This window comes from Eulemur rufifrons, chromosome 3 (genome assembly GCF_041146395.1).
Source record: "Eulemur rufifrons isolate Redbay chromosome 3, OSU_ERuf_1, whole genome shotgun sequence".
Lineage (NCBI taxonomy): Eukaryota > Metazoa > Chordata > Mammalia > Primates > Lemuridae > Eulemur > Eulemur rufifrons.
This window is the reverse complement of record NC_090985.1, coordinates 60,941,951-60,967,422: the sequence shown is the minus strand read 5'-3', so window position 1 is coordinate 60,967,422 and position 25,472 is coordinate 60,941,951. Positions and strand designations below refer to the sequence as shown.

Here is a 25,472-nt window from a genome sequence, read left to right as displayed (position 1 = left end):
GCTTCTGCTTTTACCTGCCCATCAGAAACAGTGAACTTTTGCCTGGGATCAGAAAGAAAGAGTTTCCTCTAGTTCCCCCAGCAGCAGATGACTTTTCCTGCTATCTCTCCCTCAGAGCCAGCATACCAGATATAATCTTCCCCAATTTGATCTTATATCAAGGCAATCACAGTCAAAATCCTGGAACCCCTTCTGGTATGTCATTATATGTCATTTTGAAAAGGTGCAAGTGACTGCAAGGGAACACAACACAACTTTTTGAGGTGGTGGAAATGTTCCATATCTTGATATGGGTGGTAATTACAGGAGTACATAAATTTTGTCAAAACTCATTAAATTATATACTTAAAGTGAACTTTATTATATACAAATTTTATATCAATGACCCTATCTTTTAAAAATCTCAGAATGTTTTTCTAAAAGAAATTGACAAGCTGGCAATCTTTGAGGTTGTGTATTTCCTTCAGTGCTGCTCAGAAGTCTGAAGGAAGGTAAGGAGAAGGCAGACAGTGGAATTTGTCCACAGTTAGCAATTTCCAAGGAGATGCTCCAGAAGAACAATGATATAAGGGAGTTAAAGACATTGGCAAAAGAATGGTTGAAGAAATAGACCAGGGAGAGAAAGAAATATTATAAAAAAGGAGCTAATAAGTAGGCAGAAAGAATGAAGTAGAAAGATATTGTGAACCAGAAGAGAGCATATTCCTACCAGGAAAAAAAAGCCATCCCTTAAATTTTTAAAAAAAAAAAAAAATTAACAATTGTGCCTCAAAAACCCAAGATGCACCATATGTCCTTCATGGCTAAGCAAGCACAAGTAGCTCAAAATGAACCATAAACATGATACAGTGATGAGTCAGCCTTATATTAACAAATCTCATTAATATTAAGCAAAAAAGTAATCTAACTACTATATAATCCTTCAGGAGTTAAGAAACTTTGCCTCAAAGCAGGCTCATAATTTGGCTCACTTTAAACAAACAGGTCATAGGTTCCCCCAAATGAATCTAGTAAATACAATGAGAATTGTCTATTAGTCCTCACATCTCATTTTCTCAACATGTGGAACAACTGAAATGTTACTAATTTAACTTAGGCCAAAAAAAAGTCTCTGAGGCATTTGTCAAATGAAAACACATGATTTATTTTGGTAAACAATTCATGTTTTATGTCATTTTGTCTTTACTTCCTCTTTCTCTTTCTGGTGTTTTAAATGAAAACTGATCTTTTAAGTTATGGTTTAATTTTTTTTTTTTTTTTTTTTTGAGACAGAGTCTCAGTCTGTTGCCCGGGCTAGAGCACCGTGGGGTCAGCCTAGCTCACAGCAACCTCAAACTCCTGAGCTCAAGCAATCCTCCTGCCTCAGCCTCCCGAGTAGCTGGCACTACAGGCATGTAACACCATGCCCAGCTAACTTTTCTATATATTTTTTTAGCTGTCCATATAATTTCCTTCTATTTTTTTAGTAGAGATGGGCTCTCACTCTTGCTCAGGCTGGTCTCAAACTCCTGAGCTCAAACAATCCGCCCGCCTCGGCCTCCCAGAGTGCTAGGATTACAGGCGTGAGCCACCTTGCCTGGCCTATGGTTTAATTTTAAATAATGTTTATATTTTCTGCTTTTAAAACCCTTACAGTTTAAAAAATTTTTTCATAATTAAAAATCAATCTAAAATACACACATACACACAGTTTTCCATTTTCCTAATTAGGCAAACATAATATAATGAACATAGTTACATCTGTCCCTGCCAGTGTGGATTTTAACACCTAGAATCTCATCATAAAGATAATGTTTTCAATCATGGTTCAAAAAAAGTTATTCTTGACTGCCTTTAGAGCACGCACTCTTCCCAGTGCTAGGGAATTTTGTGGAGAACAAGTCACCCACAAGGTACCTCTCTCATGGAGCTTGAGAGAGGATTTATTATGTGCATAGGCAGACATATCGTAGAATTATTAACTTTTTAAAATAAATAAGTGGCTAGTACAATCTGGTTTTGAATGGGTCCACTCCAAAATTCAAGTGTTGAAACTAAATGGCCAATTTGATATACTAAGAGTTGGAGCCTTTAAGAAGTATTATAATAATTAGGTCATGAGGACGCCTCCATTCATGAATAGGATTACGGCCCTCATAAAAGGTTTTAAGCTTACCCTTCCACCTTCCACCACATGAAGACACAGCATTCCTCTACTCAGAAGGGTGCAGCAACAAGGCAAAATCTTAGAAGCAGAAAGCAACCCTCACTGGACAATCAACCCAACTGGCAGCTCAATCTTGGACTTCTCAGCCCCCAGAACAGTGAGAAAATAAATTTCTGCGTTTTATAAACTACCCTATTTGTGTGATGAAGCGCAGTACTCACTATAATTTTATGAGCTTAAGGAAAGCCATCTTGTATGCAGGCTAGTGCAGCCATCTTGTGTACGGACTCACTGTTGTGTGAAGTAGAGAAGAACACATGAATAACAAAAAAATTTTATACAGTGATTAACTTGTAAGTGATTGTTTAAAATCATTAGGGGTGTATAGTTACATTGTACTACACTTGGCAGTTCCTTGGGAAAATCTTCCTTGGATGTTCCTCAAGGAAATGTTCCTTGATTTAATGGATGCTATTTGCTTCTGTAAGTTTGCTTGCTTATGAATTATTGTAATCAACATGTTTTTAGCCGTATGTGTACTGTTAGTATTGTTAGTGGTGAAGGTATATAACCTCTGCTCACTTTAAGCTCGGGGCCATTCTCTGTCTCTGGACTTTCCCAGGACAGGAGTGGTCGCTGGCCAGCTAATAAAGACTCCTAATTTGGCTCAATTCGGTCTTTAGGTGGTCATTTCTCACATCTTAGGCTATAACAATTGGTATTTTGGTGTAGCAGCACAAACAGACAAGACTTCTATCATTTGACTATCTTTTGAAGAAGGGAAGAACATGATTTCCTGTCATACTGCCATTGGTAATACACTGAATCAAACGATAAAAGCAGTCTTCTCCCATATTGCTTTTAAACATTAGAAATCTCCTTGAATTTTTTTCAGTGATATCCAAATTTCTCTAATATTTCAACTTTTACGTCCCACCTTAACCATACCCCCACCCATAAGCTTGTTTTATCTCACTTTTGTTATTTCTTGTTCAATGTAAGAATTTCTGTATTTTCTCCTAGATCTCAATACAAAGGTTTCTCAGTCTTGTTGGGGGGTTGGGGGGGGGAGGATTCTGTACAGACTAGTCTTAGTTTTTTCAAGATTCTTAAGTTTTTATAACTTCAGAAATAAGTTACAAGGCTGGGTACAGTGGCTTACGCCTGTAATCCTAGCACTTTGGGAGGCCAAGGCAGGAAAATTACTTGAGCCCAGGAGTTTGAGATCATCCTGAGCGTTATAACCTTGTAGGATAGGACAGGACAGGACAGGACAGGAAAGGGAAGGGGAAAAATGGAAAGGAAAAAGGAAAAGAAAGGAAAGGAAATAAAAAAGAAAGGAAGGAAAGAAGGAAGGAAGAAAGAGAGAAAGAACGAACGAAAAGGAAAAGAAAAAAGTCATACATCTTTAAAACACATGAAAGGTTTTCATTCTTTAGTCCTTCAACATAACATTATTTTTTTTTTTTTTCTTTTTTCTTTTTTTTTTTGAGACAGAGTCTCGCTTTGTTGCCCGGGCTAGAGTGAGTGCCGTGGCGTCAACCTAGCTCACAGCAACCTCAAACTCCTGGGCTTAAGCGATCCTACTGCCTCAGCCTCCCGGATAGCTGGGACTACAGGCATGCGCCACCATGCCCGGCTAATTTTTTCTATATATATTTTAGTTGGCCAGATAATTTCTTTCTATTTTTAGTAGAGACGGGGTCTCCCTCTTGCTCAGGCTGGTCTCGAACTCCTGACCTTGAGCGATCCACCCGCCTCGGCCTCCCAGAGTGCTAGGATTACAGGCGTGAGCCACCGCGCCCGGCCCAACATAACATTATTAAACAATGTCAAAAAAGTCTCAAAGTTAGCCTTAGATAATGAGCATTTTCTAAATTACACAATAATGGATCTGATTTTTTTTCTTTTATTTTAATAGATTTAGGGGGCACAAGTTTAATTTTGTTACATGTATATATTGCACAATGGTGAAGTCTGGGCTCTTAGTGTACTCATTACCTGAATAGCATATGTTGTACCCCACAGGTTTTCATCCCTCACCGCCTCCCAGTGAATCTAAAAAATCAAGTATCTCTTCTACTTCAACCACAGGAAGTTCATTTTACCTGAAACTAACAAAATTCAAGGATCATTTTTCTTCCTGCTCCCTTTTGCCTTCGGCCTTTTAAAGGCTAAACATTTTATAAATATTTAGTAAAATGTTTAGCTCTGAAGTAATAAAACTGATTTTCTTTGTTAAAAAAAAATTCAACCAGAACATATGTACCCAAGTGAAAGGTATTCTTTTATACTCTTAAAAAATTGTGTTTCTCTAAAATTTTGAAACACTTAGAAAACTATCTTCAGAGACAAATGCTAAATTCATAATCAGTATTTCATTTAATCTTCACAAAACCCAAAAAGTCGGTAGTACAAAACCTCCATTTCACAAGTGAGTATACTGAGACTTAGAAAAGTTAGGTAACTTGCCCACTACTGCACTGCAGCATATGGCACAGCTGAGATTAGAACCAAGGTCTACCTGACTCTAAAGCACTGGCACTTAATCACTTCACTTAGCTAGTATCACTGTTTTAATAGTAAAATTGATGTGATCTGATGGTCTCATAGTGTATTTAATTTTATAAAACAGTACTAAGCTTATGGGGATTTAATTATTGGCACTATAATGAGTTGAAACTACCTAAGAAAATAAATGCTCTGCAATAGATAGAATTTATTTTAATTAAATGAAAGTCTTGTTTTTCAACTTTACCATATCATTTCCTTTCAGGTTGGGCTCTTTGCCCAAAAGTACTCTCAAATTATAATTTCCTGGCAAGGAGCTCTAAAAGAAAAGAATCTGATATTTTCTCTTCTTCCTTCACCCTTAGACTCATTTTTATTTTCTAGGAATTGTTTCCACTTACCATAAACTGGAAAGTTATATGATTCCTCTTCATTTCTTGTAACAAACCTCTACGAAGTTAAACACTGCAACACACTTCATAGCCCTAAAGACAGTTAGTGCATTCACTTTCTTCATAACTAATTTTTCAAAAAGCACAAATCCAGAAAATGTAGACAGATTTGAAAATGCTCTAACATACTCATGTCCTACTAAAATAAAAATTTTAAATAATTTTACAAGAAATATGCATACCTTTAAGGCTCATAAATTTTAATCCAGTTCCTTACAAATATTTTAAATACTTAACAACCATACCTAGTTTTGAGAACTAAAAAAGGCAATAAAATCTTTAATTGATTAAAAAAAAAAGAGGATATATTTATATGAAACTTACGAAGTTCTACCCATGAACCTACCATATAGAAAAATCCACCATGATTGGTGCCAAATATACTACCTATACTTAACAGCTGAATTTACTCATATATTTTCTACCACATTTACTTCTCTAAACCTCAAATTTTAAAGATAAAATATGAGGATTTAGTCTCTATACCCTCACAACTTCTCACCCCTAGCCCTGGCAGAATACTAGAGTTAACTGCAATAATCCCAAATATTAATACATTAGTAAAAACGTAATGTCAAGTGAAGTTTAAACTCTTGACGTGTGCTTAATTTTTATAGGCTTTCATGATGAGATGGGGGAGGGGTGTGGAGGTAGTGGCTGTTTTCAGCTGTTTGTACAGATGGATACCATTTTGCTTGATTTCTCAGTGCTGATTACACAGCAACAGCACATATGAAGTCATTTCTCAGTATTTCACTGTTGTTCTTTGTAAACAAATTGAAGGGAGGAGACTGAAAAACAGTTCATGATTTTGGTGCTTTGTGAAAACAATTTTTGGTTTTTTAAACTGGGATTATTTTCACCTGTTTGGTTTTTTAAGAAATGAAAACCGCAACTGGGCACCGTGGCTGTCCCCTGCAGACCCTGCACTCTGGGAAAAGGAGGCAGAAGGCTCATTTGCACCCAGGGGTCGAAGGCTGCAGGGAGCTACCACCACACCACCGCATTCCAGCCTGAGCAACATAGTAAGATCTCCCATCTCAAAAAAAAAGAGAGAAATTAAAATCAGTATTGTAGCCAATGAGGTATATACCCAAGGTGCAATTATTGCTAAACGAAATGAAAATAAAATTTTAAAATCCCATCTGTATCAGACAGAAAAAAGATTATAAGATAAATAGCCTAAACACCTCACCTATAAATGTAATATTAACAATATTGTACAGATATAAATATTCTCTGAAACTCCAGTTACCTTCAGAAATACCACAGGTCCTTAAAAATCTAAGCAATGCTCCAAAATGACAGAAATTTGTTTTAACCTTGGGAATTTTGTGGGCTTTTTAAAGCAAATTTTTGATGAGAAAAAAATTGATTATTTTCATATAAATTTTAGAAACTTACAAAAGTTTGGCACAATTTTTTCTCTCCTTCTTTACTGTATGATAATGTTCTTCTTAGTCAAAAGATTAATTTGAAGATGTAACTGAACCCAGAAGAGAAAAGGCCTCTAGAAAGCAAAAACTGACACAAAGAACCTGTACCTCACCTCAGAAAAGGCAGAGCTACTGTCAGATCAGATAATTATTTCTAAGATAAGCAGCAGTTTAGAGAAGACATTGTTATAGCAAGTGTTACAGCGAGTGGTCCCGAGGACAAACCGAGTGGCACACGGAGAGTCGGAGAATCAACATTTATTTGCTGGTGGGCTCAGAGGGGTCTTGCCACTAAATTTTGAGCCCCATTGTGGGGAGCGGTCTAGGCCTCCTAGTGTATCCGCCCAGGACATGCATAGTCAGGCCCTCCACCTATCCCTGTGGGACACGCTTGTGGGACACACCTATCCGGGGCTATAAAAGCAGCTTGCATTTCCTGTTCGAGGTCTCTCGCCATGTAACTGTTGTAGATGCCTCATTAAACTACTGCTGGAAGAACTCCAACTGGTCGTGTCGTACTTGCTGGCAACTGCGGCGCGACAAGTGGTGCCGAAACCCGGGAACTCTCGCACCAGGCGGAGACGACCTCATTAGAGGTGAGTTCAGAACCGCAGTAGTAGAGGTAGAGTTGGACCCCCACCTTTGATCGTGCTTCACTATGGGAAATTCCCCGAGCGCCCAGCTGCTCCGTGCTCTACAGGAGCTTTTGGCTGCACGAGAGTTGAAAATCCCCGAGCGTGTCTTACGGCATTTTATGCAGGAAGTAGATCGTGTGGCACCATGGTTTCTCCACTCGGGCTCTTTCACCGTTCCGAGCTGGGATAAATTAGAGAAGGACCTTCGCTGTGCCCATGCTACTGGGCCCCTTCGAGAGTGCGTCCTTCCTATTTGGGCATTGGTGCGCACCTGCCTAGAGGACTCTCCTTGTAGTATTCAAGTGCAGCAGGGGCAGCAGGCTCTGAGTGACTATCAAGATAGCATGTCAGAAAAGGATAAGGGTGGTCCGGACCGGCCGGGGCGTTCGAGAACCCGGTCGGAAGAAAAGCGGGGAGCCGCCCGCAAGGGAGGGCGCTCAGGAAGGCGACGGGGACACCCGTTGCCTGGCCCGTTATCTAGGGAGGACGTGGCTTGTAAAATGGCCGCCCTCCATCTGTCTTCTTCTTCTTCTTCCTCTTCTTTGTCCCGCTCTTCTTCCTCGTCTCGCGAGAGGGAGGTGGAGCTTTCTCCAGCTGATAAGGCGGACTTGGAGGAGGCGGTGACGGCGTATGAGGCGGAGCGTTATCGCCCGCCTCCGTATGCCTCCGCCCCTCCCCCACCAGTTGATGGCGGGGGAGGTACGCACGACAGGCCCTTCGGCTGGTCGAGGAGGCGATACAGCACGCCCAGTTGGTTCGGATCCAGCCTGATCAGCCTTTTTCTTTTTGCCTTTTGCCCTCTTTGGAGACACCTACTGCAGTTCTTTGGCAGGAGGGCCCTCTGCTCTGGATTCACGCGCATACCTCTCCGCGACGGGCCATTGAGCACTATCCTACCGCGGTTGCTGATCTCGCGTTGTCTGCGCTTAAACTCTCCTTAACTCATTTTGGGGCCCATCCTTCTGTTCTCCATTGCCCCTATACTAGAGCTCAAGTACAGATTCTCTGTGCCTCGGTAGACAGTTGGGCAGTCCTTCGATGCTCTTTTTCTGGTGTTATAGACAATCATTTCCCCAAGCACCCTCTTCTTCAGTTTGCTCTGCGACATCAGATTATCTTCCCCCGTGTCACGTCTTCTGACCCTCTTCCCAATGCTACTACAGTTTATACTGATGGGTCCTCTAATAGTACGGGTAGTTATGTTGTCAATGGCCAGGCCTTCACCGCTTCTTTTCCTTACTCTTCCCCTCAGCATGTGGAATGTGCCATCGTTGAGTTGGTCCTCCGTACTTTCCCAGGACCACTCAACATTGTCTCTGATTCTGTCTATGTCGTTCAGGCTGTTCGGATGTTGGAGGTGTCTCACGCCTTGAACCCACGGAGCACGGTATTCTCTTTATTCTGTGCTGTCCGGTCAGCCATCCACTCGCGCAGTGCGAGGTTCTTTATCACTCATATTCGGGCCCACTCGCTCTTGCCTGGACCTATGGCTGCCGGCAATGCCCTGGCGGATCGGGCCACGAAATTATGTTGGCTTGCTTCTCCTTTGGAAAGTGCCCGCAACTTCCATTCGTTGTACCATGTCCCAGCTTGTACTTTACGCCTTAAATTTGGTCTCCCCCGTGCCTCTGCGCGGGAAGTGGTCCTCCAGTGTGCGGACTGTGCACCTTTCCGCTCACAACCTTCCGTGGGCGTCAACCCGCGGGGCCTTCGGCCTCTCCAGGTGTGGCAGATGGACGTCACTCACATTCCCATGTTTGGTAAGTTGTCTTATGTTCATGTGTCCGTAGACACCTGTTCTGGGGTTATCCACGCCACTCCTTTAGCTGGAGAGCGCGCCTGTCATGTCGTCACGCACTGTCTAGAAGCATGGGCTGCCTGGGGCAAGCCTGAGGTCCTTAAGACTGATAACGGCCCGGCCTATACTTCCCGGGCCTTTCAACAATTTTGCCGCCGTCTCGGCGTTACCCATCACACTGGCTTGCCCTATAACCCCCAGGCCCAGGGCATTGTAGAACGCACCCATGGCACAATCAAAGTCTACTTACAAAAACAAAAGGGGGAGGCTGGGGCTTTGGGCGGTGGTAGGTCTCCCAAATCTGCCCTATCTCTTACTCTATATACTTTAAATTTTTTGCTGCTGGATGACCGTGGTCGCTCGGCGGCAGATCGCCATGTGGATCCTGGCCCCCCCCTTTCCGAGCGGGTGATGTGGAAAGATGTACTTTGTAATCAATGGAAAGGACCGGATCTGATTCTCAGCAGATCCAGGGGAGCTGTTTGTGTTTTTCCACAGGACGCCCCGGACCCTATCTGGGTTCCGACACGCCTCACGCGACGCCTCAGTCATCCTGCTGCTTCCTCGCCGGCTCCTGACGACGATGCTGTTGTGGCGGATTCTGCTTTCCCTGACCATGACCCTCCTCGCCCTGGGAGTGCTGTCCAGGGCGAAACGTCGTTGGGCCATCCTGCCTGTATTCCCGAGACCCCTGCCGGTGTCTCATGATTCGCAGATATTCCCCCGGTTCTTTATTACCAATGCTTCCCTAGGACTTCCCTACCTCCCGTGGTCCAACGAGTCTGGAGTGGTTCCCGGCAATGAATCCTATATCCTTGCTGGGTCCTTGTGCTTTACTACCATTATCCCGACTAACGGCAACCTGTCCTGTATACTTCTTGCCAACCAGACGGGTGCTTGGGTGGACCGGCCGCGTCCCCGCAACGGGACCTTTGCTAATGGGACTTTTGTGACAGGGATGTGGCCTGCGTTACACAAAACTGTGAACATTTGAGACCGCTGCGTCAGGCGCTCAGTTTTCCAACGTGACCTTCGGTCCCACGCCTGTTTGTCTCTGGCCTCCATTCATCTGGATTGTGGCCCGCCTGGAAAACCATACGGCCACCCTTAACTGCTCAACCGTAAACTGCACGTATACACGTTGCTGGAATGCCTCAGAACACAGGATGGCCGTGGTTGCACGCATGCCCCGGTACGTCCCCTGGCCGGTTGACGCACCGGATTCGTTGGTTCTCTTTCGACATCGTAGGGACTTTGGCGTGACAGCTCTTGTCTTTGCTATTGCAGCAGCCTCCGCTGCGGCCCTTACCGCCGCTTCGATCGCGGCGGCGGGCGCCGTACAAACGGCACAGGTCCTAAATAACCTGTCAGCAACGGTAGCAACTGCCTTGGACACACAAAGCTCTATCAACTCACACCTGGCGGGAGGGATTATGCTCCTAAATCAACGTGTGGACTTGGTTCAAGAACAGGTGGACAGTTTGGTACAGCTCGCCCAGCTTGGTTGCGAGCGACGACTGCCGGGATTGTGTATTACTTCGATCCCATATTCTAACCTTTCCCAGGCGGCCAATCTCTCTAAAGAGCTTTCTCGGCTGTTACAGGGCTCTTGGTCTGCCAATTTCTCCAAGCTAGCCACTCAGTTACAACTAGAAATCACCCATATTAATTCTACCCGGTTAGATCCTATGCTTACTGATGGCCTCCTCCCCACCTTTTTGTCGCTTCTACACGGGGTTCGGGAATGGGCAGGTCTTGGATCCCTGGGCCTGCTGGGATGTCTTGCTTTTGGCCTCGTGTTCTGGATGCTCATGCGTGTCCGTTGGCAGCAACAAAGGGATCGAGTGGTCATGGCTCAAGCCTTTGCTGCCCTTCATGAGGGCTCTCCTCCTGGAGTGTGGATAAGCATGTTACATACGGACGGCAACTACCGCTTTTCCCCTTGACAGCATGGCGTGGCCCTTGCACCCCGAGGGCTTGTCCCCATTGCACCGGGAAGGGCGCTCGACCCCTGTTTTATGGTCAGCCCTTGCACCTTCATGAGCTCTCGCTCATTGCACTGAAGAGTGGTGACCATACGCCCCTTGGTGAACTGTGACCCTAGATCCGGACTGGGGCTTCCGTTCACCATAAGGCAAAAACAAAAGGGGGAGCTGTGGGGAGCGGTCTAGGCCTCCTAGTGTATCCGCCCAGGACATGCATAGTCAGGCCCTCCACCTATCCCTGTGGGACACGCTTGTGGGACACACCTATCCGGGGCTATAAAAGCAGCTTGCATTTCCTGTTCGAGGTCTCTCGCCATGTAACTGTTGTAGATGCCTCATTAAACTACTGCTGGAAGAACTCCAACTGGTCGTGTCGTACTTGCTGGCAACTGCGGCGCGACACCCCATCTACCAATTTTTCCCACTTTTATTAAGTTGGGGTGATCTAAGGGGTGGGGTCTCAGGTGACTAATGCCTGTCAGGTAATAGGTTAGTATTATGTTGATGCACCAGGTAATAGGGTAGTTGTTGCACTAGGTAATAGGTTTAGTGTTATGCTGATGTGCCAGGTAATAGATTAGTTGATGGGCCACGTGTTAGGTTAGTATTATGTCCATGTGGGTCTTCCGTGAGGGGTGGGGGTCTCAGGTGGCTGTTGTGTTAAATAATAGATGAGGGTTTTTCTTATCAACATAGCAATGAGAAATGACAGATAACAGTAAAAGAAAAAGAAGGGGGGGGCTGCAGGAAGAATAGCTACATGCGGCAACAAAGTTTCAAACACACTGTCAAGACACACTGACTATTTCAGCATGTAACTAAAATTAAAAATAAAAAATAACATTAAGTAGTCAAGAAAGCAAATGATTAGTCTCAGAAGACTGGGTGATGTGTCTTCATTTTGCAATGACTTCCATCAAAACTAGTTATTTTAAAAGTGTTTTTAAAATGTTTTAAAGTACAATGCTTAAAGTAGTTTACTTTATTTACCTGAAAAATCCATCACGATACATCCTACTTCCCAATGATGCTAAATATCTTTAAAGGTATCACTGTATCACTGTTTTGGCAGGCTCCTTCACGTCACATGAGTGTTTTATAAATATTAATTAAAACTGACTAATCGAGTGCTACCAGTCAGTAAAGGGGAAAAAATTCCCCATTGGGGAAATTTTTTTATAAAAATTTTATAAAAAAGAAAGAAAAAATAGGAAATATACAATGAGAATCAAGCATATAGATAGAAAACTCAGCGTGTCAAGAAAAGAGTATCATCAAAATATTTTCTTCTCAAGAGTTAATTAGGCCAGGTGCAGTGGCTCACGCCTGTAATCCTAGCACTCTGGGAGGCCGAGGCGGGTGGATCGCTCGAGGTCAGGAGTTCGAGACCACCCTGAGCAAGAGCGAGACCCCGTCTCTACTAAAAAATAGAAAGACATTATATGGACAACTAAAAAATCTATATAGAAAAAATTAGCCGGCCATAGTGGCGCATGCCTGTAGTCCCAGCTACTCGGGAGGCTGAGGCAGAAGGATTGCTTGAGCCCAGGAGTCTGAGGTTGCTGTGAGCTAAGCTGACGCCACGGCACTCACTCTAGCCTGGGCAACAAAGTGAGACTCTGTCTCAACAAAAAAAAAAAAAAAGAGTTAATTAGTATATTTATTTTTAATTTCCACTGGAATTTTATAGAATTCCAATGCCTAATGTGACTCTTGTTTCTGGTATTTCTTAGGAGTTACATGAACTAGTAATTTTATTCAGAGCAATCATTTCTCTCCAACCTCTTTCTAGGATCCAAATTTCACTGATTATTACCAAAAATTGCAAAGATGATCATTGGAAAATGGTTACTGATTGCTATTTGATTGCAAGATAACAGGCTAATTCACATGTCAACTTGTAGTGCAATCTGATGTCTTTTAATACAGTAAGTAACTATACTAAAACTAATTCTTCCTAAAGTTACGTGATACAGGTGACACAGTGACAAATGCAAATTATCAACAGTGTTACTGAGATAAATACCTCATTTTATTTATTCAAAGCATAAGAAAACTTAACAAGAGGGGCCAATATCAAAATTAGAAAGAAATAACGTATGACATTTAATATCTGAATGTGTTTCATTTTTCAATTCATCATACTATAGTTAAGGCTACAGTAGCCTTAAGATGCCCTTAACATTTCATGTGTTTGTATACAGATACATTTTTATGTATACAAGGCAGATTAAAAGTTCTACCTAAAAATAAGGCCTAAAATCTGATCTTATCAACAGTGATGTTATTTGGCTTAGATTTTTATATTTTCTATCTTTTTCATTTAAGAAAATAAGACCCTGGGTCACCTGAAACATTTAGAGGTGAGAAAAAAAGCTAGACTGAATATTAAGAAAATAGTAGGTCAAAGGACAACCAGAGTAAATAAGTGGAACATAAAGATAAAAGTCTACTCTAAATAGTCTCTACCACATAATTTGAGTCTATACATGCCTAACTTCTGACTCAGAAGATAAATGTGTGGCGGAGATACCATCCAAAGAAAGGAGCTCAAAACTACCAATGCCATCATATTTTTTGACAGACTATCCCACAGTTTGAAAAAATAAATCAGTTCTCCTATCTATGAATAAAACTCTATTAAAAATAACAGGATATTAGAACTCATATTAGGATTTTTTTTCTCACTAAAAGAAACCAGACTTAGAGAAATGGTTGATTCCAGATCTAGGACACGAAATGTACATGTTGAGTCCAAAATATCTTATCATAACAGACAGCAAGTAAGCTACCAAGAACCACTCGTCTCCAGAACAGACTCCCACTGGCCAAACATGGGACAATTTGAGCTTCAATGACAGTTATTGCAATGAATTAAAATCCATCAAATCAGTTTAAATCCATCAGTTCATAATGGCATTTAAAATAAAATAAAATAAAATAAAAAGAACTGGTCAGCTTTGGAGGAAAATAGGGGAACTAATTCATTATCTTGAAAAATGTTAAATTAAGGGAAAGGAGCATTTATCTTGTCTTTCCTCTATAAAGGATACCACAGGCAACCAAACAGAAGATGAGGGGAAGTGACTCTTTATAAAAACATTCCAACTAATAAATGAAAACAAAATGATGTATTTAGAATTTTGCTATTTTGCAACACTCAATGAATTAACAAAAATAAACACTAACCATTAACAGCTGCAAACATCACAAAAAAGACAATCGGACATTAAGAGATTCCTATAGTCTTGCCAAACTCCACCTATGATAATGCCTAAGGGATCGAACTTGAGTCTGATCCATCTCTGGATCCAGCTGTCCATTTGCAAGAAATACAGAGAACAAAGGAACATTTTGAACTGCACCTTGAGAAAGCAATCAGCAAAATTCCAAACTGTGGGACATTACAAACAGCTTACATTCTTCAACAGGAAAAGGAAAAGAAAAGGATGAAGGACTAACAAAGATTAAAAGTAACAACTCATCTCAAATAATCATATGCGTACCTAGAGTATCTAGCAATGTACATTTAGATTACTATAAAAGTCAGGATAATGGTTACTTAAGGAGAAAGACCACTGTGATCTATTTCTTATAATGATTGTTAACTGATCACAAAGGTGTCTGCCTTATAGTAATTCACCAAGCCATGCATTTATTTTATACCGATGTTTTATTTTGCAATAAAAATATATATTTTTAAAGATAGCAAGTTACCAGCACACCTAAACATTTCAACACCTAAAAAAAGATAGCTATGTTTCCCATTCTCTAATCTGGTAAAAAACGAGGTTAAAAACAGAAGTCAGCATCCATCATTTCCTCCCTAAGGGGAAGCAGACTTCCTCTTTTAAGGGAACGACCTAATATCACATTTTGAGCCAATCAGATTCACTTTCCTGGAAGTATGTAATTCCACAAAAGAGACTATTATAGATACCCTAAACCTGTTCCTCTCCCAGTCTTACCCCACCCTGCAAGTTGCTCAAACACAAAATGTAGAAGCCAGGATTGATTCTTCTTTCTTCCTCATTCCCAATATCTAGTCTACTGTAAGTCCTTCATTTCTAACTCCAAAATAGAACTTATATCTGTCCACTTCTCTCCATCTCTACTGATTCCATCATCTCTAACCACAAACTATTGGAATAGCCTCCCAACTTGTTTCTCTGTTTTTATTCTTAACCCTCTACAATCTACTGTAACCAAGGCAATCAGACTGGTCTTTTAAAAACATAAATTGCTTAAAATCCTGCTTAAAACCCTTTAATGACAGTCCACGGCACTCTGACTGAAATCCACATTTCTTTCCACAGCCTGCATCATTAAATCCCTGCCCATCTCTCTGACCTCACCTCTACCCATTTTCTCCCATTCTACAACCTAGCCACAATGGCCTCATTTCAATTCCTCCCACACACTAAGCTCTTTCCCACCTTCACGTCTTCTCATAGCTTTTCCCTCTGCCTGGAACATTTTTCCCCTGCTATTCACGTGGATAATTTCTCAATATCAGGCCATAGCTTAAACATCACCTCCTTAAAGAAGCCTCCTCCAGTTGCCCTATTAAGCAGGTTCCACCATTTTTCCCTATTAATACATGCTACTTCTATCTTTCATAGCTCAAGCGCCAACAAAAGGATATGCTCTATGCGGGCAAAAGATTCCATCTGTTTCATTCACCAATGCACTCAGCACATGGAATTTGGAAGGTAGTCAATTAATAATTACTGAATGTATGGATAAATGAGCAAATAAATGAACTCAAGGCTGACAGCCAATTTCTGCCAAGAACAGTGATCAGTAAGCAAAGAAAGCCAATTTTCAGAAGAAACAGGAGAATGGAGCAACATAACAAAGACATGAGACTGCGTGGCTCCAGAGAGGGTCAAGGAAATTAGCTACCTATTATCTTCAGTTTATACTTTCCTGAAATATATAAAAAGTTGACCTAAATTACAAAAAGAAGTTTAACTGGCATTCCTTTCCAATTATACAACTCTAGGTCTCATGATTTCAGAAAACCAAAAATCCTAAAAATGAAAAGATGATCTAGAGAAAGAATATTCTATATTTTGAATATAGAAACTACCCTGTTCTTGGAATCATAAATGCTCAACAATTGCCCCAATTATCTAAATACGTGTATGTGCATCAAGATTCTGGGATATGATACATCAAGATAGCTGAAACATCTGAAAATCTCACTCAATTCACCTCTTTACAGAGAAGTCTTATATGTAAGTATTATATAAATCTATGGACTAATTCAGAACCTAATACAATACTACCTATATTAATTATAATTGCTAACAACTATCTGTAATTCTCATTTTGCTATGAAGTCATTTTCCAAGATATATCCTTTGATGTACCTTCAGAAATTCAAGGTAATCTTTACTTTAATATTCATGGTATGCAAACAATAAACTTTTTTTCTTTTGAGACAAGATCTCTCTCTCTCTCTCTGTTGCCTGGGCTAGAGTACTGTGGCGCCATCATAGCTTACTGCAACCTCAAACTCCTGAGCTCAAGCAACCTTCCCGCCGCAGCCTCCTGAGTAGCTGGGACTACAGGTACATGCCACCGCATCTGGCTAATTTTTTTATTTTTTGTAGAAATGAGGGTCTCACTATGTTGCTCAGGCTGGTCTTAAACTCCTGACCTCAAGCGACCTTCCTGCCTTGGCCTCCCAAAGTGCTAGGATTACAGGCATGAGCCACCACGTCCTGCTTGAACTTATTTTTAATATTCATGCATGTCTGTTTACATATTTGCTACTTTCACTTATTCAACTTGAGACTCTATGTAAAAAAAAAAAAAAAAAAGTTGGCCTAAGACATTTCAAATATAGAATCTTTGTTCTAAGAGCTAAATGCTTCTTTAAATTAGAATAATCGAAACATACATGAAGTAATTCAAATAAAATCACAACAAAAAAGAAGCTTGAAGCAAAACTAAAACAAAGTTTCTATTAGATTTGCATAAATTTTCTCTTTAGAAGAAAAATGTAAAGACCTTTGGTAGTTAGAGAGGGTGGAGCTGGTAGGGAGTCAGAAATTGAGGTCATCATAATTATAGTTGAATGTTTCCAATGCACAGGGTCAGTCTACACCAGAAAGCAAGTGAGACTTTGCCTCGTAGCAACCTTCATATACAGTATTACATTTTCCTTTATAAACTGTCACACATCACACATAATTGTTTTGCAATTTCCCATACTTTAATTGGGATATATATACAGTGTTCAAAATATAGGAGTTTTTAATATTAGTCTCCTCTCTCCCCTTCAACTCTTCCCTTTCTAGAATCTTAAAGAATAGCTCTATTATGTATACAGGTTGTTACAGTAACACCACTCCGGATTCCTTTGGCAATGCCATCATCTAAGTTATCTGTACAGAAATGGAAATGAAATCGGTTTCCTGACTGTCTATATTATATACACTAACAATGTTTTTTCAAACTACAGATCACAACCCATTAGTGGGTCATGAAAATAATTTGGTAGATCATGACAAGCACTTTTTAATGAAATAAAACTGAACAGAAAATAGAAAAATATAAGAAAACATCACATATAGCATTTTTTATTAAAACTTCTCTTTCAGTTTCATATATGTGGGTCTATACTGAATCTCAGTATCAATGATTAAAAATTTTTTTGAAAGCCAATAATATATGATGGACTGTAGGACCTCTAGTTCAACATATATACTTCTTTGAAACCAAAAAAAAAATCAAATTCTTCATAAATTCTAAGTATTTACTTTTTTCCCCTTATAATCCAAAAAAGAATTGTTTGATTTAAACCTTTTATTATTGAAGATTTACTATTACACACTCCTGGAACGAGCACTTAGATTACTTCAGAAAAGTACATTTCAACCCAGCTTGTGTTTCATGTATATTTACCTTTTTCTTTACATTTCTAACAAATATTTTAGTACTAGTATGTTGTACATCTCAGCCCCTTAAAAACAATGATATATTAATCATTGCCTAGAGTCAACTAAAAACTAGATTCCTCTATTGTCTTATTTTTGTTTTGTTTTTGAGATAGGGTCTCCCTCTGTCACCCAGGCTGGAGTGCAGTGGCATGATCATAGCTCAGTCCAGCCTTGCACTCCTGGGCTCAAGTGATCCTGCTGCCTCAGCCTCAACCAGTAGTTGGGACTACAGGTACATACCACGACACTCAGCTAATTTCTCTACTGTCTTAATGTGCAACTAAAGTCTGCTTGCCAAAAGCTACTACATACTTTTTTTGTCAAATTCCCTCTCTTGAAGAAGGAAGAGCCAACTGATTGTTCCCACCTATAGGACCTAAACCAATCTCACCCTAAATTAACCAAGAAAAGTCAAAGGGAAGACAGCAAATGCTTTAGGGACCAAGTTGTTATTTAAAGAGATGCTCCTGTTTGCTCAGTTCTTTTCTCCTTGGACTAACTACTTTGAACATTTTGTCCACTTGCCTGCCTCTAAAATTGGAAACTTCCCCTAGGGCCTCTTCCCTGAGGCTGCCGTCTTTGTTTTGTTCTGTTTTGTTTTTAAGGGTTCATTTTCTCAAAGACAACTCCAGCTTTCCACTTAGTTCATCTCTCTGATAATACGCACACAAGAATTTTACGTTCCAACATTCCAAAGACATGAATTAAGAATACAGACACAAAATGAAGTCCACCCCTCTTCTCACTGCAATATCTTAATGATATACCTGATCTCCTACTATCAACTTAACTGGGCTGTTGCTGTGCCCCACCCAATTCAATTCTTGAGAGCTGAGAGTTCTCTCATGTATATAGCCATCCCTAATTCCTGGTTTGAGGTCAACGCTACAGATGCTACAAGCTGAGGGGGCTCTTCATGCTAAGGAATACATGAATACTTTCTACTTTATCCTCCTAGATCTTTATCCCTTTACCTTTGCTTTTTCATTCCATAATAATCTATCTTCTGATAATCTATCCATTCATAGCAACATTTGCCCTTCTGAAATAAATGTTTTCTTACCTTAACTTTTCATTTGTGTGAATGCACTCTGTAATCCTAATCTTCTGATTTCAATCTTCAACTTCACTGTACTCAAACAACCCTTTCACACTATTTAAAAAAAATTTTGCCACAGAATCTTAACTACAGCTTAAATCAAAGAACACACCTCACCTGTCTTGAGAGAAAGTATGTTTCGGTAGCTTACTCCCTTATTATCCTTCCAGTGTTTTCATTGTTCCACACTAACTTTTCTTCCAACTTTTGTTCCAACTTCCAACTTTTCTTCCAACTATACCTAAATCAATAAATTTTAAATAACAACTAATCTTATAACCTAGCTGAGGAACAAGGCCTATCTGGTAAAGTATCTCTCTCCAGCACAAACAGTCCGTCCTCTCTTTGACAAGTATTAAATATAACTACCTACCCTCCAACGACCAGAGTTCTCATTCTGCCCACCTGTCCTCACTGAAACCCACCCTCCCTTTTATGAATGTTCTACTTGCTGAAGAGCCCATGTTCTGACCATTTCCCTGTCTACCTATCAAAGCTTACCTACTCTGTGGTCATTTATCTCTCAGCTAGCAGTTCCCCTATAAAGAAATCTGATAAACTCAACCTACCAAAATGCTACCAATTAATACCCGTTTAATGGATTTCCCTTCCCAGAGTGAAATCCTTTTAATAAGGACTTCTGAAGACCTCTATGACAGGCCTCTTAGGGAAATCTGGGGAATCTAAAAGCCATTCTGGTACCTCAAGTCAGTGACATGGATGACCACAGCTACTGCCTATGTTTAACACACGCTTTTTTAGAGAGACCAAATCAACAAATGTGAGTGTGAGGGGTGCCTTACAGATCGTCTAGGAGGGTGGTCCCCAAATCCTGGTCCATGGCCTGTTAGGGACCAGGCCGCAGAGCTCCACCACCCCTGCCCACCAACCATGGAAAAATTGTCTTTCATGAAACTGATATCTGTCACCAAAAAGGTTGTGGACCTCTGGTCTAGGACTTTGAATCATGATTCTTGAACCTGGCTACACAACAGAATTTCCAACTCCCAGAGGAAAAAGAAGAAAATTTCAAAGTCAGTTGTAAAGCTGGGCCTAACACCCAGGCCAAACATTACATTAGTGTGTCATATATATATATGTGTGTGTATGTACATAAACAACATATTAAAAATATAAAGATATATGGGAAGAACAAATATTCAATTCAAGACAGTGATTACCCTTTGGAGGATGGGAAGGGAATGCAATTGAGAAGAGATGCATATAGGGGGCTTCAAATGTATTGGCAATATTTAATTTCTTCAGCTGTATGGTGATACATAAGTATTTATTAAATTAGTCCCCATTATCTTTTGTTTTGTTTTATTTTTGGAGACAGGGTCTCACACTGTAGCAGTAGCCCAATCATAGGTCACTGTAACCTCCAACTACTGGGCTCAAGTGATCCTCCTACCTCAGCCTTCCAAGTACCCAGGACTACAGGCATGTACCACCACACCCAGCTGATATTTTAAAATTTTTTGTAGAGATGGGGTTTCACTATATTGCACAGACTGGCCTCAAGTGATCCTCCTGCCTCTGCCCCAGCCCCCATTATCTTTTGGATGTCTATAATTTTGTAACAAAAAGGAAGAATAGGAAGATGGCATATAATCAAATGCACATCATATCAGGAACACAGAGAAATATCTTGGGCTAGAAAGCACTCAGAGAAGATACTTTATGAGGCAGGCCTTGAAGGAAGAATAAAACAGATTATTCTTCAGGCAAAAAATAACACAAACTTTTCTAAAGGAAAAGTGTGAACAAAGGCAGAGTTGGGAGTACCCACAGCCTACAACCTAAATAAGGAACAATAGGGAAACTTCATGAGGACAGATTCATCATGAAAAATAGTAACTGAAGGCTGGGGGTTAAGACTGAGACCAAGAGGCTTTGGATACTAAGTAGACAAATGTGCCCCTAATAAAAAAAAAAATTTTTTTTAAAGAGTAATATGATTAAAGTGATGTTTTACAAAATAAAAGCTATGTGTAGGATGAACTAAAGCAAACTGTGTTCTATGGAGCATTAGGAGATTCTGTAGGACAGCAAAAGGGGAAAGGAATAAGGGACTGGGAACTAGGTCCTGGTACCCTGACCCTACTCCAAACAGCACTCTTCTGCTGTTAAAATGTTTCTGCTATTAAAGTGTTTTTGAAAACCACTAGGCTAAAGTGCCTAGTTAGAAGGCACTGGTGCAATTCAAGTGTGACGGTCATAAAACCCTGGAATAGGGTAGTATTCTTGGGAATGAAAAGGGGGGTAAAATTAATCCAGACTTTTCAATAGAAAATTTGATTGGATCTAGTGACAAACTAGATGGGATAATAAAAGAGTAGACCTACATGAAAAAATGTCAACTGAGCAGCAGCTGCTGGTCATACAGACTTAACATCAGCAACATAAATGAGGCCTTTTTTTTTTTTTGAGACAGCGTCTCACTCTGTCACCCCGGCCGAATGCAGTGGCGTGATCATAGCTCACTGCAACCGCAAACTCCTGGGCTCGAGCCATCAATCCTCCTGCCTCAGCTTCCAAAGTACCTGGGACAAGCATGCATTACCAGACTCGGCTAATTTTTCTTCTTTTTTTTTTCAGTAGAGAAAGGGTCTCACTCTTGCTCAGGCTGGTCTCAAACTCCTGACCTCAAGAGATTCTCCAGCCTCAGCCTCCCAGCATGCTAGGATTACAGATGTGAGCCACCACGCCCAGCAATATGGTCATATAAAAGTGTCTAAGCACTAAGGAAGCATTACTCAAGACAGAAAAGCAAAATGGCATTCTTACAGGGACTAAGAAGAGAACAAGCAAAAGGGACCAGGAGATAGCAGAAAAAGATGACCATTACATCATGGAATACTAAGAAAGAGAGTTTCAAAATGGGGCATAATGAGAGGGTGCATAGCCTCCGGAGCCAATCAGACCCAGAGCTCTGGCACCTTCTCCACTTGACTCAAGTTATTTAACCTCTCTGAGCCTCATTTAATAGGGAAAACATAAATTAACAACTAACATTACTGAATACCTTATGGAGCACTGTCCTAAATGCTTTACATATGACCTCATTTAATCCCCACAATACATTTTACAGATGAAGAAATTTAAATTTAGAACTAGCTAGTAAGTGGCAAAGCCAGGATTACTATTTCTTAGGATGATTAAATAAAGAAACATATATATAAATTTCCTGGCAGACAGTACAACTTCAAAAATGATAGCCATATATTTTAATATTAGAAGGTAATGATCCATAGGGGCAACACAAAAACTGCCAGTAATTCCTGTCATATCCTTCCACACAGCAAACTATCGTAGTGTCCTCACCTCATCTATAGGATTAATGCCTATAGTTCAAACTACTCCCTAGGCTTGCTGTGAGGATTAAATATGAAGAATATGAAAATGCTATAAAAAATTTTGAGATATTCAAATATAAGGGATTAATATCACATATCTTTGGCTCTTCAAAAATGCCTTCCTACCATTTTTGCTCATTACTTCAAAATAAGTCTCTCTGAAAAAAGTTAAAAATAAGTCTGTTAAATACGCAACCACCACTTTGAAAAGTATAAATCACCATGGAATTACCACTCACACCTACCCCTGATTCCTCTAGGTTCTTTGGTGTCTCTGCAAGGGCAGGGATTCCATACACCTATAATGAAATTCTGATAACTTACAGCAGAGCTAATCAATAGAGAGGGCTGCTACTTCAATTCAGAGTTGTTCAAGTTGGCCTATGGCATTATCTCATAGGTTCCCCCTTCCAGTCCTTCCAGAAAAGAAAAAAAAAGTCCCTGATTCTCTTCTATAGTATTAAAACTGGCTGCCCAGTGAGTAAAATACAGATATCTTACAAAATGCTAGAAAACAATCGACTTGTTTCAAAGTCTTTGACTGATAGCAGGTCCCTTTCGGAAAGCACTCCACGCCCTCCCTTTTTTTAACCTGAACAGATGGCTTTCAGACCTTAAAGGTCACAGGTCTAGTCACACAATTCACAAAAGCTCCCAAAGTTCCTACCTTTTCAATTATTCCATGTTCTTGAATACAACACCTTTCATCTAAAGATCTCTAGGTATCAAAGCACATGAACTCTTTAATCTTCACAACACCATTATCTGGGAGAGAGATTAGTACCCTTATTTTATAAATTAAAAATGAAAGACTGAGGTTAAATGCTTTATCCAACATCAAATAATTAGTTGATTCATTCTTGGGGGTAAAAATGCACATTATGAACTTATATCAATGGACAACTTTGATTTAGATTCCTAAAATCATTGCAAAGCATCATTTCCAATACACATATCAAAGATCAAACATAAACTAACACCACCACACCAAAGTATCACTATTTTTACACGCAAAACTATATTGGGGGAGGTTCTAATTTAAGATTGCTACAGTCTTGCATCCATAAATACTTTTGAACTTGGGGAGGGGGAAGTAACACCTGTCAGTGGAGCATATTCCACAACAAGTTTTACAGACTGTGTAGCTATTAATATTTAATTCTTTGAACTGTTAATAAGCAAACCACCTTCTCAAAAAAAGGCAATATTACGAAGCACATTTGACAAGAACGCCTATATGGCTGTAAGAAGACCAGTAATTTCCTAGTTTTAAGTCTCCCAGGCTTCGTGAACTTGCCACTAGGGAAAACCCTACCCGCCCCAGGAGGTCAGGCCGCGGGGAGCCCGGCGCTGCCCACCCAACCCTGCACGCGCGCCAGGGCCCGCCGGCCGCCGGGGAGGAGACGCTTGGCCTCCCCTCAGGGCCCTGGCCTCGTGGACAGATGCGGCCGGGCGCTCGGACCAGACTCCCGGCCTTCAGCACGCCCGGCCCGGCCCGGCGGGCGGGGAGAGGGTCGCAGTAGGGCCTGGCCTAGCCGCCCCAGCCCCACGGCCGCCGGCGCCGCTTCCCTCCTTCTCTTCGCTCCCCGCGTTCGTTACCTCTTAGGCGCCGGCGGCTGCTCCATGGCGGCCGGGGGCAGAAAGAGGGAGCTGATGGATGGCGAAGGCCCGAGGAAGGAAAGGAGCCGGGGCAGCGGCCGGCCGAACTCGGGGAACCAGAGAGGGAAACTCCGGGAACTCGGACCAACTTTCCCGTAACTCCGCGGCGGATCTCCCTCCCGCGCCGGAGCACAGCTCCTCCCGGCCCGCCCCGCCCCTCGCCGCCGGCGGCGGCGGCGGCGACTGCCCCGAGTGGGTGGGCAGGGCCTGGCGCGCGGAGGGGGCGGAGCCGGCCGCGGCCAGCGAGGGGGCGGAGCCTGGACGGAGGGCGGGGCTGGCCGTGGAGCCAGGAGAGGGGAAAGCAGCAGGAGGTACTGGAAGGGCGCTAGGTGAGGCATGCGCTCCTTGCTTGCCTTCGCTAAATTTGCCCCAATCCCATTTGACTCATTTCTCTGGATTTCCCAGCGATACATCCCAAACGTCTTGTGAAGCCATTTGAAGTATTATTACTAACTGCCCAGGCTTCCCTCTCTAGTTCTGTTTATAATTATTGGTTATGTTTTCCCCCAGCCATTTGACATTTGTAGCTGCAGTACTAAGGATACTTCTGGAAATTCTAGTTTGCTTTGGATTGTGGACAAGCTCCTCACTACATTTCACAATAATTACATCTAATTATGGAGAAAATAATTACTGCAACGAGATCTCTCAGTGCACCAAATTCAGTGCACCTGGGCCTTGCAGGCTGTCCAGTTGGGTAAACTGGCAAGCCTATCATAAATTATCGTGCCTAAAAGAGAACTTAAGAAAAGTTGGTTTCCTTCCCTCTCTGTTCTCTCCCTCAACCTGCTCCCAACAGCTCGCATCCCACTGTATTAATAATTTGACCCCTTCGTGCACCCATGTTGTGTGTATACTGTTTAAGCTTAAATTACATATAGATATCTTTCTTATAACCATATATAGCTGCTATATAATAATTTTACTTGTTTTTCATAGAAATTGTCAAGATGTAGAATCATAGAGGGTTTTCTTGGAGGTTAGAACAATGAATATGAAAAGAATGTTGAACAAAGGAAATAATATGAAGAGAATGTTAATATGAATATTAACCCAAATTAAACTTGTCCAATAGCAGTTTATATAAGTATAGTCCTTTTGTAGATTATTTTAGGTTTCACTATGTAATAAGCTTAGGTGATTTATTTTCAAACCATTATATCCCTCCCTAAATTTAAAGTTTACTAAGACCATTCATTGTTGAAACTTAAAGTCAAATTCTGTGAACATAAGAGATTATTACAAAATTTTATGCTTGTTTGTATTTATTAAAGATCCACTGTCTAACTGGTCATAAGTAAGAGAACAAAAAAACAAAAACTAAATCATTAAAACATTAAAACTAGAAAGAACCCTTGAAATTATCCCATTCTACCCCTCACTCTCATCCTCACTTCCATTCCATTCTCCCATCTTTTTGTGTTTCCTCAGAAAAACCTCTT

At 41.1% G+C, this 25,472-nt stretch overlaps 1 protein-coding gene across 2 annotated transcripts in view; it reads right to left on the bottom strand.

The window, feature by feature from the left end:
- The window catches only part of STK3 (serine/threonine kinase 3), a 283,071-nt gene extending 258,927 nt beyond the window's left edge, over positions 1-24,144 (bottom strand). For both annotated transcript variants that reach the window (XM_069466183.1, XM_069466185.1), the window contains exon 1: positions 23,971-24,144. In XM_069466183.1, the coding sequence (XP_069322284.1) occupies positions 23,971-23,996 (26 nt within the window). In that variant the 5' untranslated portion in view covers positions 23,997-24,144. The remainder of the gene's footprint in view (positions 1-23,970) is intronic.
- Between the last annotated feature and the right edge of the window lie 1,328 nt (positions 24,145-25,472).